General features: G+C 38.8%; 1 protein-coding gene across 2 annotated transcripts in view; it reads right to left on the reverse strand.

Moving 5' to 3' along the window:
• Window positions 1–14,181, reverse strand: part of LOC131686190 (1-phosphatidylinositol 4,5-bisphosphate phosphodiesterase classes I and II) — a 336,330-nt gene that overhangs the window by 49,870 nt on the left and 272,279 nt on the right. For both annotated transcript variants that reach the window (XM_058970420.1, XM_058970419.1), the window contains exons 6-10: window positions 11,972–12,157; window positions 11,026–11,223; window positions 10,560–10,742; window positions 10,078–10,258; window positions 9,575–9,950 (exon numbers count right to left, since the gene is read on the reverse strand). In XM_058970420.1, the coding sequence (XP_058826403.1) occupies window positions 9,575–9,950; window positions 10,078–10,258; window positions 10,560–10,742; window positions 11,026–11,223; window positions 11,972–12,157 (1,124 nt within the window). The remainder of the gene's footprint in view (window positions 1–9,574; window positions 9,951–10,077; window positions 10,259–10,559; window positions 10,743–11,025; window positions 11,224–11,971; window positions 12,158–14,181) is intronic.

The following is a 14,181-nucleotide window of genomic DNA, read 5'->3' on the forward strand; positions in this document are numbered from 1 at the left end:
TAGCGCATGCACACGAAAACTGAGAACCGCAAAATTTTGTGAGATAGAACAGAGCTACATGATAGCCATGAAAATGATATATGCGCTTTTCATAATATTTCCATAGCTGAGAAACAGCTGGAGATCCGAATTAGCCGGTCCGAATTGGCCCACTTCCCCCTATAAAATGTTCAAACTGTATAAAAATGAATACAATTAGTACAGTTAATAAAAAGAAGAAAGCAAATTAAAATAAATAAAATTAATAGAATTAACAACCAATGCTGATAAAGTATTACAGCTATCAATAGAATGCAATTGATAAATTTAGTGAAACATTTTGAATTTAAATAAACAAAATGGAAAATTTGTGTCAAATGAATACTATGAATAAAATAATTGAAATGATAAAACAAATAAAAATGTATTAAGTAATTAAAAATTTTTAAAAAATGAAAATAATAAAATGAATATATTTAATTAACAAAATCAATAAAGCGAATGCATTGGACAAAATAAATTATTCAAAATAATACGAAGAAAATGAAGAGAATTGTAAAAATATGAAAAATGAGTAAAATATAAAAATGAATGATATTAATGAAATGAATCAAAGATAATGAAATAGAAAAAGAGAGGAATAGAGAGATATATTCAGTTGCTGGGTCGTTTACTTCGCCATGCATTCATTTAGTGCACCTTAGCCAATCAATTACTTTCAGTTCAAATTCAACATTAGTTGTAATTAGTTTTTATCCTGGTTTTAAACGGGATTATCAAGCAGATTTATCTTTTCTACCTTCAATGTATTAGCGTTGCGTTGCGTTGCGTTGCGTTGCGAAGCACGGTGCTATTCGTAGATTGCATACTAACGATTATCATGTTGCCTATAGGTAGCTCAACTCATCTTGCTTGTGAGATAAATGATCGGGAATGAACTTTATCTCTTATGAGTTCAGTAAACCAATAGCATGAGAATCGTTATTGCCGGCCACGACCATCTTCACCGATACTTAGGATAGGGTAGGAAATGTTGATGTAATACCTTTTCTACCTTCAATGTATTAGGTGCTGTAAATTGATTTTGAGATTTCTCAGTACAGACCTCCACTTTATTTTTAATTATGTTATAAATACTTCGACTGATAATGTTTAACCCATATCCAGCATAGGTTAACTCTTGCAAACAAATGAAACTTTTATTCGATAGCAGTGACCAAGTGACTAGTATAATATAAATACGTTCTACATGAGAAAGTTATTTTCTCTACTAAGTGAACTCAATGATCTGTGTTTTCATATATTATCAAACAGCAAACTCACGGTTTAGCACAACGCGTAAGGCAAAGAGCAAATACCTCAACTTTAGGAAAACTTTGATTTGTAGTGAATTTGTAATAAATTTCCAGAAATAGCCCAATCATTTTTGAGTAAATTCCCAAAATGTTTATACAATCAATTCCTTGAATTACAAAAACGTTTTTCATATCTTGATATTCAAAATCGGTTTAATTTGACCCATAAAACACTAGAAAACTTTTCAGGTATTGGAAAAGGATAAGTAACAAATAAAATTATAAAATACATTGATAATATAAATTCGTAAATATAATGAAATCGATCATACAATACACGAATTTATTCGTCGTTTTCTGCAACGAAGTATTTTCGTGCATTCTAAATAGTAGGTTTCGTTCATTTCATGAACAAGAATGGCCGCTTGGTGAACGAAATCTTTCGTAAATTTTACACGTTTAATGTATACTGCACGAATGTTATCGTTGATAACGACATTATTTTTCGTGAATGAAACGAAATGATTTGTTTATTTTAATAAACGTGTGTGTATATTACGAACGATTTCGTTGGTCGCACGAATTAATCTCGTTTATCTTAGAAAAGTGTTAGTATTTATTATCCTCTTACTGTTTTCAGACGATCTTTTGGGATCGATGTTTGACAACATAGATTTTTTTTGTTGAAAAAAATCGATGTGGCTAAATCGATTTTATTGTGGTACGAAGAAATGGCCGCTTGATGAACGAAAGTTTTAGTAAATTTTACTTATTTGGTTTACATTGCACGAATGTAATCGTTGATAACGACATTATTTTTCGTGAACGAAACGAAATGTTTCGTGTATTTTAATAAATGTTTATGTATATGATGAACGATTTCGTTGGTCGCACGATTTCGTTTCGTTCATCTTAGGAAAGTTTTCGTATTCATTAGCATATTATTTTTTCAATCAATATTTTAGGATCGATGTTTGACAACAACGATTTTTTCAATAACCTAAAAGGATCGATCTGGCAAAATCGATTTTAATTCTACCTGCTCCCTTCTATTGAGGACTAAAAAGATTGTGGTGTGAAGTAATGGACGCTTGATGAACGAAAGTTTTCGTAAATTTTACATATTTAGTGTACATTACATGAATGTTATTGTTGAAAACGGCATTATTTTTCGGGAATGAATCGAAATGTTTCGTTTATTTTAATAAACAGTTATGTAAATTTAAAAACGATTTCGTTGGTCGCTCGAATTCATTTTGTACATCTTGGAAAAGTTTTCGTATTATTAGCCTCTTATTGTTTTCAGTCAATCATTTGGGATCGATGCTTGACAACATCGATTTTTTTTATTTAAAAAAATCGATGTGGCCAAATCGATTTTACTGTGGTACGAAGAAATGGCCGCTTGATGAACGAAAATTTTCGTGAGTTTTACTTATTTAGGTTACATTGCACGAATGTTATCGTTGATAACGACATTATTTTTCGTGAACGAAACGAAATGTTTCGTGTATTTTAATAAACGTTTATGTATATTACAAACGATTTCGTTTGTCGCATTCGATGTTTGACAGCAACGATTTTTTATTAATTAAAAAGATCGATCTGGCAAATTCGATTCTATTTCAACCTACTCATCATTATTGAGTACTAGAAAGACTGTGGTGTGAAGAAATGGACGCTTGATGAACAAAAGTTTTAGTAACTTTTACTTATCAAGTGTACATGGCACGAATGTTATCGTTGATAACGACATTATTTTTCGTGAATGAAATGAAATCATTCGTTTATTTCAATAAATGTTTGTACATATTACGAAAAAAATGGTCGCTTGATGAACCAAAGTTTTAGTGAATTTTACTTATTTAGTGTACATTGCACGATTGTTGTCGTTGAAAACGACATTAATTTTTGTGAATGATACGAAATGTTTTGTTTATTTTAATAAACGTCTATGTATATTACGAACAATCTCGTTGGTTGCACGAATTCATTTCGTTCATCAAAGAGAAGTTTTCGTATTTAATAGCATATTCTTTTGACATTGCTCCGGTAGAGAAAAACTCAAAATTATTCATACAAAACCATCGAGCAGTTTGCGATGGCTCAACTGAATCCGTATTGCTCCGGATTCCGGCCTAGAAGCGGAAGAGGTTTAGAAAATCTTCCTGAAACCGGCGGACACGGATACGGCTACTAAATAGCTAGATCGAGACCGTCGTGAACATCAACAATTATCTGACGTATAGCAACAATTCCTCCATATTCTACCTCTATTGAAGCTCTGTTGACGTTGACGGTTCGACGAATGGTGCTCGTAAATATTATAAAGATATTCGTATATAGCAGCGAACAATTCGTTTGCCGAACGAAGCTGTTTCGTAATAAGCCAACGAAAGTCGTGTCGTGGTTTTCACGAAAAACTCGTAATAAAAAATAAATGTGTTTCAATAAAACTACGAACGACTCATCATATGTACGAAAAATTCGCATATTTTATGAAAATTATCTATACGAAACTAATGCATAGAGATTTACGAATATATTCTATCAATGTATGTAATATTCCCGTTGTTCGTGAACTGGCTTTGGCAATCTATGGCTTGTTAGAAAGTTACATTTATAAGCTTATGGTTTTGTTTGAAAATAATTCGTTTAAACAACGTCGTGCTTTTAGTAAAATCTTCCAAATTTCAGAAACTATGAAATATAACCTAAAACAAATTAATAGCGTTAAATTGAAAAGTTAGACCGTTCGACTAATTTCGCTACGATCGGTTTCACCATTGCTGAGATAATTACACGACATTAGTGTGCACACACACGTGTGTTATGAGTATACCAATCGGCACATCAAGATCGACGCCAGTAACATCCTGATTACGGCATACTGGTCATGGCAAATATCAACGTACAGGACAGGCTTTGAGCTGATATGCATGTCCTATTCTCTGGGTAAGCAAGGATGATACAGACTTGAAATGACGAGTGTGTTAACAGCACGGTTGGCTCCTTCCCGTTAAAACCTTGGCAAGTCTCCGGCTTCGCTCAAAATTCATCCCCAAGAGTTCGTGGTACTAGGTTTGGATGCACAATTCCCGATTTTACGCCAATCCGGCTCTTAACATTACTCCCCATGAAGGATAGTGGAACTCTAGCATGACCTCCCTGCTTGCATAGATAAGCGTGGGATCACCAGAGGCGACTACGTACAACGAGTGGAGATAGCAGCCCGGAGTTGTAATCCAATAAAATAGAGAAAAACCAAGAAATGCACACATACGAAGCAAGCGCGGCGGTTTCGTTCGCCAGAGGTGGTTTGGTAAGGGCAGCAGCTGTAGTTATTCAGTAAGAGCAGAAGAAGCAAAAGCAGGAACAGCAACATCAGCCAGAGCACAGCGTGTGCGAAACTCCACAGAAGCCAAAAATAGTAGCAGCGAAGTGCTTTGTGGACGAACTCCACAAGTTCGTAGACGAACTCCACAAGTTCGTAGACGAACTCCACAAGTTCGTGGACGTGAAAAACAATGTCCATAAGGACATTAAGGAGATGGTTCTCAGAAAGGCGCTACTGTCTGCCGTGAAGGTGTATGACGCAGTAATGCTGAGGGCTGAAGTAGATGAGCAGGGGAATGAGAAGTAGATTGGAGTGGAGAACACGCGTTTCCGTGACTCCAAAGACGACAAGAACCTCGCCAGGAATCGGAAGACCAGACAGGCCCAAGAGACAGACGCGCGAGAACGCTGTCATTGCCGAATGCAAGGACGTCACCCAACAGGGATAAATACTGGAGTACCGTTGTAAGTCGGAGGGAGAAACATGGGAAACAGCTAAAATGAAAATAAGAGCGAAAAGGGAAGGAGAAGAGAAAAGAAAAACCTCCGGCTCATCAGAAGATGTCATAGGGGAAAGCCGTGCTCGTCAAAGCCAATGACGCGACAACGTATGCAACGCTGCTCAAGAAGGTTGGAGAGGACCCGGAGCTGAGAGATTTGGGGGCAAACGTGGTAAGATTCAGGTGTGCCTAAAAAGCTGAGATGCTCTACGAGTTGAAGGAGGATCCTACTATTAGCAACTCGACCTTGCAGAAGATTATTACCAAATCAATGGGTGAAAAGGCAGAATTTGAAGCCCTAAACTCGGAGATGGTGATTGTGTGTAAGGACCTGGACGAGACACGACGGTAGATGAACGGAGAGACGCACTGAAGGTACAGTGCAAACTGGACGAAGTGCACATGATGATCCGGTTAAAGAACGCAGACAGGGATGATTCGTCTACCGGCAACTGCTACTGACAAAGCGCTAAAAGGCAAAGTTACGGTTGGATGGTCGAGATGCCCGTTGAGAGCCACCCCACGAGGGAATGAACCAGCGGAGAAATGCTTCAAGTGTTTGGACTCTGGACATTTGGAAAAGGCTTGCCCGGATAAACCCAAGATGTGCTGGGAATGTGGAAAGACAGATCGTCTTGCGAAAGACTGTATACAAAAGCCGAACTGCATGTTTTGCAATCCAGAAGACGGAAACGACCATCAGACTGATGGTTTCAAACGATAATGGAGATAAACCAGATAAATCTGAATTACTGTGCCACCGCACGGTAAGTGTGGTGCCAGTCTACGACAGAAACTATATGTGACGTCGCTTTAATTGCAGAGCCTGCATTCCGAGTACTCACTGATAACGGTGATAGATCGGGAACGGCTGTGATACAAGTTCTGGACAGATTCCTGACTCAAGAAGTGGTGGAATGCTCCTTAGAGTGACAGGAAAAAAATGACCTCTATCGGCCCACCCCTGAGTCGATTCCTAGTCCCACAAGGAGTACTTGTTCCAAATTTGAAGCGAATCGGACAAGTCTAGCTACCGGACCAACGCACCTGAAGTTTGTATGAGATTTTTCGACAATTTACATGGAGAAAACCCACTAGCGCGCATTTTCGCCGCTAGGTGGCACTGTATGCATCGCATTATCACTGTAAGTGAAAATAAGAAAGATAATTTAATTGTCTCTAACTTTGTCGAAGACTGCTAGTCAATCCGGCTTTGTTAAAAGAAGTTATTAAACTTTTAACGAAGTGATGTCTGAGTCAGTTTTCTATAGGGCCTAGCAGTGCATGGTTATGTATCAGTACTCGATTCCCACGAACTAAACATTTTTGTGAAATAACCGTTGAATTTAGCTCAATAGAATGTTCAGAAGAGTTTTAGTAAATAATACGAGTCATGTTTTGGTTAGAAAAGTTTATTTCAACATTGTACCGCATAGAGGGCGCCAACACTAACTTTTCAACAGAAAGAGATAGATATTAGGTGTCTTCTACAAAGTTGTAGAACAGGCATTTTTCAATAATTCTTCCGAACATTTCGATATTATATCTCTCTTCTATCAAAAGTTAACATAACCGGCATAACCGGACATGTTCAGAATAGTGCTGCAGAAATGTGTAGATTAAGGCAACTTCTCCGAGATGTGGAAGATGCAGAAACAGGTATTGCTGCCAAAGCCAGGGAAGCAACCGGACGAAGCCTCGTATAAGCCTATATATCTACTGGATACACTCAAAAAACTGCTGGAAAGAATCATGCTTAACAGGTTGACGAAAGGCACGGAGCGTGAGCGCGAAGTGTCCAATATACTGTTCGGATTTCGCACAGGAGTATCGACAGTGGATGTGATTGGAACAGTGCTCCAGAGTGTCGGAAAGGTATCTAAACCGAAGCGAAGAGGAAATCGATACTGCGCGGTGGATGTGAAGAATGCATTTACTAGTGCCGGCAGGGAGGAATGAGGGTTCGCCTACTATATATTCCAGATTCTGAAAAGCTACTTCCAGAGAAGAGTGCTTCTGTATGAGACGAGCGAAGGGCAGAAGTCAATGCGAGTAACAGCGGACGTTCATCGGAGCTCCATTCTCGATCCAACTCTTTGGAACGAACTGTACGATGGGGTCTTGACACTGTGGCTGCCAGGAAAATAAAAATCGTGGGTTTTGCGGACGACCTGCCACTAACGGTAATGAGTGAGACATTTGAAGAAGTGGAGGTGTCTGTGGCGGAAACAATATACGCGATCGATAGCTGGATGGACGGGGTCAAGCTGCAGCTACCATAAGACGGAGGAGTTGTTCGTCAGCAACTGCAAAGCGGTTCAGTGGATGCAGAAACAGCACGATACGTTTGCGAGCTAGTGAGGGGCAGAGTGAGGAAAATGGTGAGAAACAATTCGATATTGAGGTAACAGAAGAAATGGAAGAATACGAAGAAAGGAAGGTGGACCCACCGACTCATCCCAAAACTGTCGACGTGTGTCAACAGAACGCGCGGAGAGGTGAACTTCCATATGACACAGCTCCTGTCGGACCACGGCTGCTTCAGTAAGTATCTTCATCGGTTCGTCCCAGCAACGTTATCGTTGTTTCCGGAGTGTGAGAACGTCGAACACCGAAACGCGTAGTCTTCGAATGTCTGAAGTTCGGAGCGATATGCAGATATATGCTTGAAACGGTAGTGCCAGACATAAATCCGGATAATGTTATCTAGAGAATAAAAAACGACGTGGATCGCTGTCAATGCAGATCATGATCACCATACAGCGGAAATAGCATAATGAATAGCACGAGCAGCGAGTTTCTGGAGAGTAATCACCCCCAGGAAACTCTCCGGCGGAGTAGACTAGTGGACGAGATGAAAGTATCCCTTCATTTAAGAGAACAGTTTCGGTACAACCGCACTTCAAGCATGTTTTATGTATTACCAATACAGTTGCATCCAAGTATTTTACAAAGCAAAATAATGAATAAACATTATGTTTTGGAGCCTATAGAAACCTGCAGTGTTATGCACAGCATCAGCATTAGGCTACGGATTTTACGTTTCTGGCAATATCTCGATTCGGTACCTCGTCACAGTACACGAATAAACTTTCCCTCGTATCAGACAATTTCCGTAGTTCTATTTTTGCTGGCCTCAAGAATATAATAATTGAACGTAATAATATGGGAGATAATCAATAGTGAAGCAGCAACATTCGTACATCGGTTGAATGAATAATAAAATACATCATTCTTTCTTTCATGAGCTGTTCTTCAAGGGTACATATTTTTTTCATGGTCAGTTGCACCATGTATGTATGTAAGGACTAATCTAGGTTAATGTGCGTTATTCGTACCTTAATACAAATGAGATTGATTTTAAACAAGAGTCTTGAGCCTATTTTGGACATGTGCAATTTATTGGTTGAACGTCGAGAAATTCCGCATGACAACCATTCGTTCTGCTTCTTTTATTTGAATAAAGATTTCTTCAAGTATAAGTAGTGGAATACAAAATTTGATCAACTTCCAGAGTAATTTAACAACATCATTTAACAACAACAGTTCAAACATTTACGCTCTTACCAGTTGAGGCCATCATCGCCAAAAAGTAATTTCCTTAAAGTGATATTTCAACATGATAATTTATGCCTAATGTTCATTATGCCTAACGTCCATTATGACTAGCATATATTATGCCTTTATGAAACATAGTCCTCCAGACCTCGAAATATTTTTTCAATGCTCGAACGAATCCTGTACATTTTTTTATAAAAAATATGAAACTTCATAATAAAAAAGTCAAATTTAACTATACATCAGGATTCTCCATTCGCGACATATATAGAGTAGTTACTGGCTTAATAAATGGGAATTCTGAAATTTTCCTTGCAAAATTCCACACTTTTTGGTGTTTGTAACAACTTAACCCTACGGAAGTCTATATTTATATCTATAGCAACATTAAGGTGACCACTCGAAGGACTGAGATGATTTCGCGAGAAGTTCATAGAAGGAACGTTCAGCGAACGAACCACCATGCACTCGCATTGGTTTTCAATACGGAGGGAACGAATGGTAAATTCTGCAAGAAACATCAGCCAGTGAGCTACCGTGCGTCCGCATAATCTTAAAACACGAAGCATACCTTGATGGAATACAAAGAAAATTAGTATTTTTCACGCCAGCCTTAAATAAACCCATATTTTGACGACGTAAACCCCAACGCTGCTTATTAAAAATTGATGTATCAATCAATAAACAGGAAAAAAAAAACTCAAATTCCGTGACCATGTTGTTAACATCGCGGATTGAAAACGGAAACGAACCAATTTTGCCGTCAGTCATCAATCATACAGACTAGTGTTCCGCTGATCCATTTGTAGGGAACATTTCCGTTTTCCCTTGACCAACGCATAGTGAGCTTGTAACGAGGCCGATGATTGCAAGATGATAGCGAAAACCCAAAGAAACGGTACGTACCTGCTACACTACTGTGCCCGGTGCCGGTGGTAATCAGAGTTGCCGTTCCGGCCGCTGCGGTCGCCATTAGTGAGGCGGAACTGGTGTTTGCGTTTACGTTATTGCTGACATTATTGTTGGTGTTCGCGGCGGTGCTGGTTATATTGCTATTCGCCACCACCGCTGTCAGTGCTCCTGCCGCTAGCGGACTAGTCGCTGTGCCCTTTTTATGGTGATGATGATGGTGGTGGTGTTTTTTCTTATTCTTAATGATGATTTTACGCTTCAACGCCGACGGTGGGGGTAGATCCGTTCCGGGTTCGAGAGGGTGGGTGTCTATGGGCCTATCTAGTAACATATCTCCAAAAATATCACGACAGTAATTTGCTATCTTTGCCTGCAGGGAAAGATTAGCGGAGAATAAACAGGTCATTGATTGTTGCTCAATAAGTCAATTAGGTGATGTGGAATGTGTACAGGGTCTCAAATGCTAGTGAGAAGATGAGAGATTAGTTCAAACTCACCTGCTGCCTTGGGTTACAGTGGTTTTCAAAACTCAATATCACAGGAAATTCGGATGTCTTGAACGCTGTTTCAGCTATTGCTTCTAGTACATCTTTGGCGCAGATCTCCGGGACGAAGGTGTAGCCGTGGACAATCACTGGCTCCTCAGTGCGGCCGTTCCAGAAATCCAATTCGACGCATCTGTGTAATGAAATCAAACGCATTTAAGTAGATTTGAAATGTTATCAGATCACATAAATTAAATAACGTAACGCAAAGTATTCTTGTCAAGTCAGGTTTTATTGCGCTTATACTGAAACTAATTGTTTCTGCGACAAACACAAACATTCAGAGAAACAAAATCTGCCCTTGTGTAAGATGCACGACACCTGCACGATTGCGTGAGATTACCTCCTACCCACCCCAATACGGGGTTACTGGTAACAATTTAGTTCCGAAGAAGCCGGTTAGCTTAAAGAAACTTTTTTCGGACTATACCAACCTGCATCCAGCCAGCAAACTTTGCCGGTAAATCTCCACCGAACTCTTCCCGGTAAGTTGATGCCCGGTTAGGTAGGTATTATGCGACGAGTTGATAAAGTAGTGAGATAGTGGTTGATCCATGTCATCGCAAAGATCGAGCTTGCTCGCTGCCATGATTGGATTATCCTCCGACATCAAGTACCTGCGTTTTCAGAAAAAACGAGAGACAACAGTCCCCAATAAAAAAAACTTTAGACATCTTCAATGTATTAAAAATTTAAATGTTTAACATGTATTCTTAGAAGAAACGAGAAAAAAAATCCTCGAAAGAAAAACTTCAGACATTTTCGACATCGTTAAAATAAAATTTTCCCAATTTTTTTATTATTACTATCTATTGTGTTGACACGAATCAGAACAGCAAGAAAACTTTTCCGCCTCTTTCTAATCCGTGTCAACGACGAAGAACAAAAGTTTCGCCTCACCTCAGAAAACCATCGAAGCTAAGCTGTCCCTTCTGGGCGTTGAACTTGTTCGGCTCGTACTCCTGGATTATGTCCCGGGCCCGTGCCGTATTTGCGTACGGATGTAGAATTTCATTAAGCCTAGGGTCGCGCTGTGTTTTGTTCAGAAAGTCCACCAGCTGCGATGTGGACATGAGGCGCCGCTTGGAAGTTCCGACCCTGGGTGGACGAGTGTGCGAACGAAAGCGGAAGTTGATTAATGTCTCCGCAAATTATACGAAGGGGGTGTTTAGCGTTGACCCGACCGGGAGCAAACAGAGTAAATCATCCATTCTCCGAGTGCGCGGTTTTGCTTTCACTGCCACGGGCGCCGCAATCACGAACTCATATGAAAGTTTAAATTACAGTTAGCGTGTCTCTGTCTGCAACCATCTCTAGCCGGCCGTGGTGATGGATGGGAAAAGATTTGGAGCGGGAAACGAAATCAATCACCGTCACGAGAGATACAAATGAATCACGGCTTAAATCATACAGTTGGAATAATTCGTTTCGTTTATTTATGAGGAACAAAAATGACCTTATTTTGACAGAATCGCGAGGACAATGGATACCCGCATATGGAGTCCACGTTACTACAGTCTGATTGCATTCGACGCAAGGTCTGCTGTTTGCATCTCATGCATATATTTCATTCAAACTGAATACTGATTAAAATGTGTTGTGTTTTCAACATTACCATGTGTTTCCACAATAAACTGCATCAAACAAATATAGTTCGATTCTTGAGATCCTTTGATCTTAAACTAACACTTTACAAGATGCGGTCTAACGTTGCCTCTCTTCACATTCACAAACCCTGGAAATAATTGGAAACCTGCTATGCACGCCTCAACCCGTTCGACTGGATTTACTCCCTGTGCTGCCCGATGCTCAGTCAGTCACGCTGTACACCGTAGAGAATACTTACAGTTCATCGTACACTTTCTCCACTTCGCCTCGCTGGGTGAGGTTTTTGTACAGATTGAAAAAGTCTTCAAAATGAAACTTGGATAGTGCTAGCGTGTCACCCTTCCCCGATGGCAATCCGGAAACGTCGAGGGCCTTCTCTACGCGCCGCCGATCGTCCTTGTTGGTGGCGAACGTTTTGATGATGCTGATTGATGTTGGGCGTGCGGAATAGAGAAAGAAGGAAACAGAGTTAAAGAGAATAAGTTGATTAAAGATGATTTCGATAACTAGTGTTTGCTATGCTAATGAAATTCGGCCCGAGGTTCCTCTTAGGGTGAATTTTGTTAAATAATAAAAGCGTTATTTTCGTGTTCCTCCGATAATTATATTATATACCCACTGAAATGTACAGAAAAGAAGTAAACGGTGCTTTAATTTATCTTTCAGTTTTTATATAAGGTCTCGTTTTCTAATAGTACACTTTTAAAGTGCACCAATTCAATGCAAATATTGAAAATAATATTAATTAATAATTTCTTAACCATTACGTTGCAGGTTTAATATCTCTCGAAAACATTTCACGGTATGAAAAATCACATTTTCTATTCAGTTCAAAATACCTCAGTGCTGACAATCAATAGTTCAGTATGAGTAAAGGGTTTGCAATGAGGTAAAAACGTGAACGAAAATGTTTGGTTAACCTTAACCAGATTTTTAGGCTATGCTGTCATCACCAAAGTTAGTTTCTAAAATATTTTCTGGCTTTTATAGATGAACTAGTTTCGTGATTAACCTTCTTTAGGTGTTTATTTTCTGTAACGAATGAGGTGTTGGCAAAAATGCAAAGTAGTAAATCTAAAGTACCATATTTAAATGTTTTTGAAGCCAAATTGTTTGTTAGAACTTCAACATTCAGTTTCTCAGTTTATTCTCAACAGGCATCGGTTACAAGAACAAAGGATGGTGATCTGTCAGGATGACTGAGTCTCATCAACAAAACGTGATTCTTCGGCCTATCACGGTGACATTGACTTCCGATCTTTTCACATAAAACCGAGTATTCAGAATGGAATACAGGCCATATTCGGTTATCCATAGTCTCGATTATACGTAGAAAATGACTCGATAATCCGTAGTCCGAAGAAATTGTTTCAATTGTCCGCATATTAATTTTTCTAAAGCTACATTACACATCTATAATAGTAATTGATACCAACTACAGTTTCTGAAAGAATAAATATTTTCTAAAAAATTATGAAATCCTCATAGAAATACAGAAATTATACTTAATTAGCATATCATTTTGAATTCGAAGCGATGACTTACATATTTTCGTACACCAACCGATTACAATCGATACTAGCTACAGTTTTTGGAAAATCAGAATTTTATGTTCTCACAAAATATTCACAAAAATACGTGAAAATACAGAAATTTCGCTTTTTTTACAAAAAAAAACTTTTTTTTCTATCCCAACATTTAAGTACAAAAATCGATAGAAATTGATATCAGCTACATTTCCTGGAAGCACAAAATTTCAAACTCTTTAAAATTACAATAATTTGGGAAAATAACGAGATTTCATTTTATCAACTAATATTTCAAACTCAGTTGCGTTTCGACTTCGCCTCATCAGAAACCGACACTAACTTATTGTCGGAATAGATTAGCGCGGGCTTGACGCAAATCCCTTAAAACTAAAACACACTTTGTGTTTCAATCGAACGGCTGATCAAACGTGATGTCCCGTTCGAGCAGAAGTTCTGTTTATGCCGATGAGACACAGTGAAGCCGAAACTTGTCTTGGCTTAGCAGGCCTATACCAAAGCACTATGCAATATTTCACCCTAAGGAGGAAAATATGGTAAAAACCAAAATTTCTCACTAGGGTGAAAATTTGTTGGTAAAACCAGTCTTTGTACTTGAGGGCACAAATCCTTATTTCATACTCAGTTGGCGTTTCGTTTGATCAGTCGTTCGATTGAAACACAAAGTGTGTTTTAGTTTTAAGGGATTTGCGTAAAGCCGGCGCTAATCTATTCCGACAATAAGTTAGTGTCGGTTTCTGATGAGGTGAAGCCGAAACGCAACTGAGTACAAAGACTGGTTTTACCAACAAATTTTCACCCTAGTGAGAAATCTCTGTGATTTTTAGAATGAAAACAATGACTGTTTTTTGAGCCCCAATTTAGGACTGACGACATCTGAACATATTGGTTTCAGATTGTT

Source organism: Topomyia yanbarensis, chromosome 2 (genome assembly GCF_030247195.1).
Source record: "Topomyia yanbarensis strain Yona2022 chromosome 2, ASM3024719v1, whole genome shotgun sequence".
Classification (NCBI taxonomy): Eukaryota; Metazoa; Arthropoda; class Insecta; order Diptera; family Culicidae; genus Topomyia; species Topomyia yanbarensis.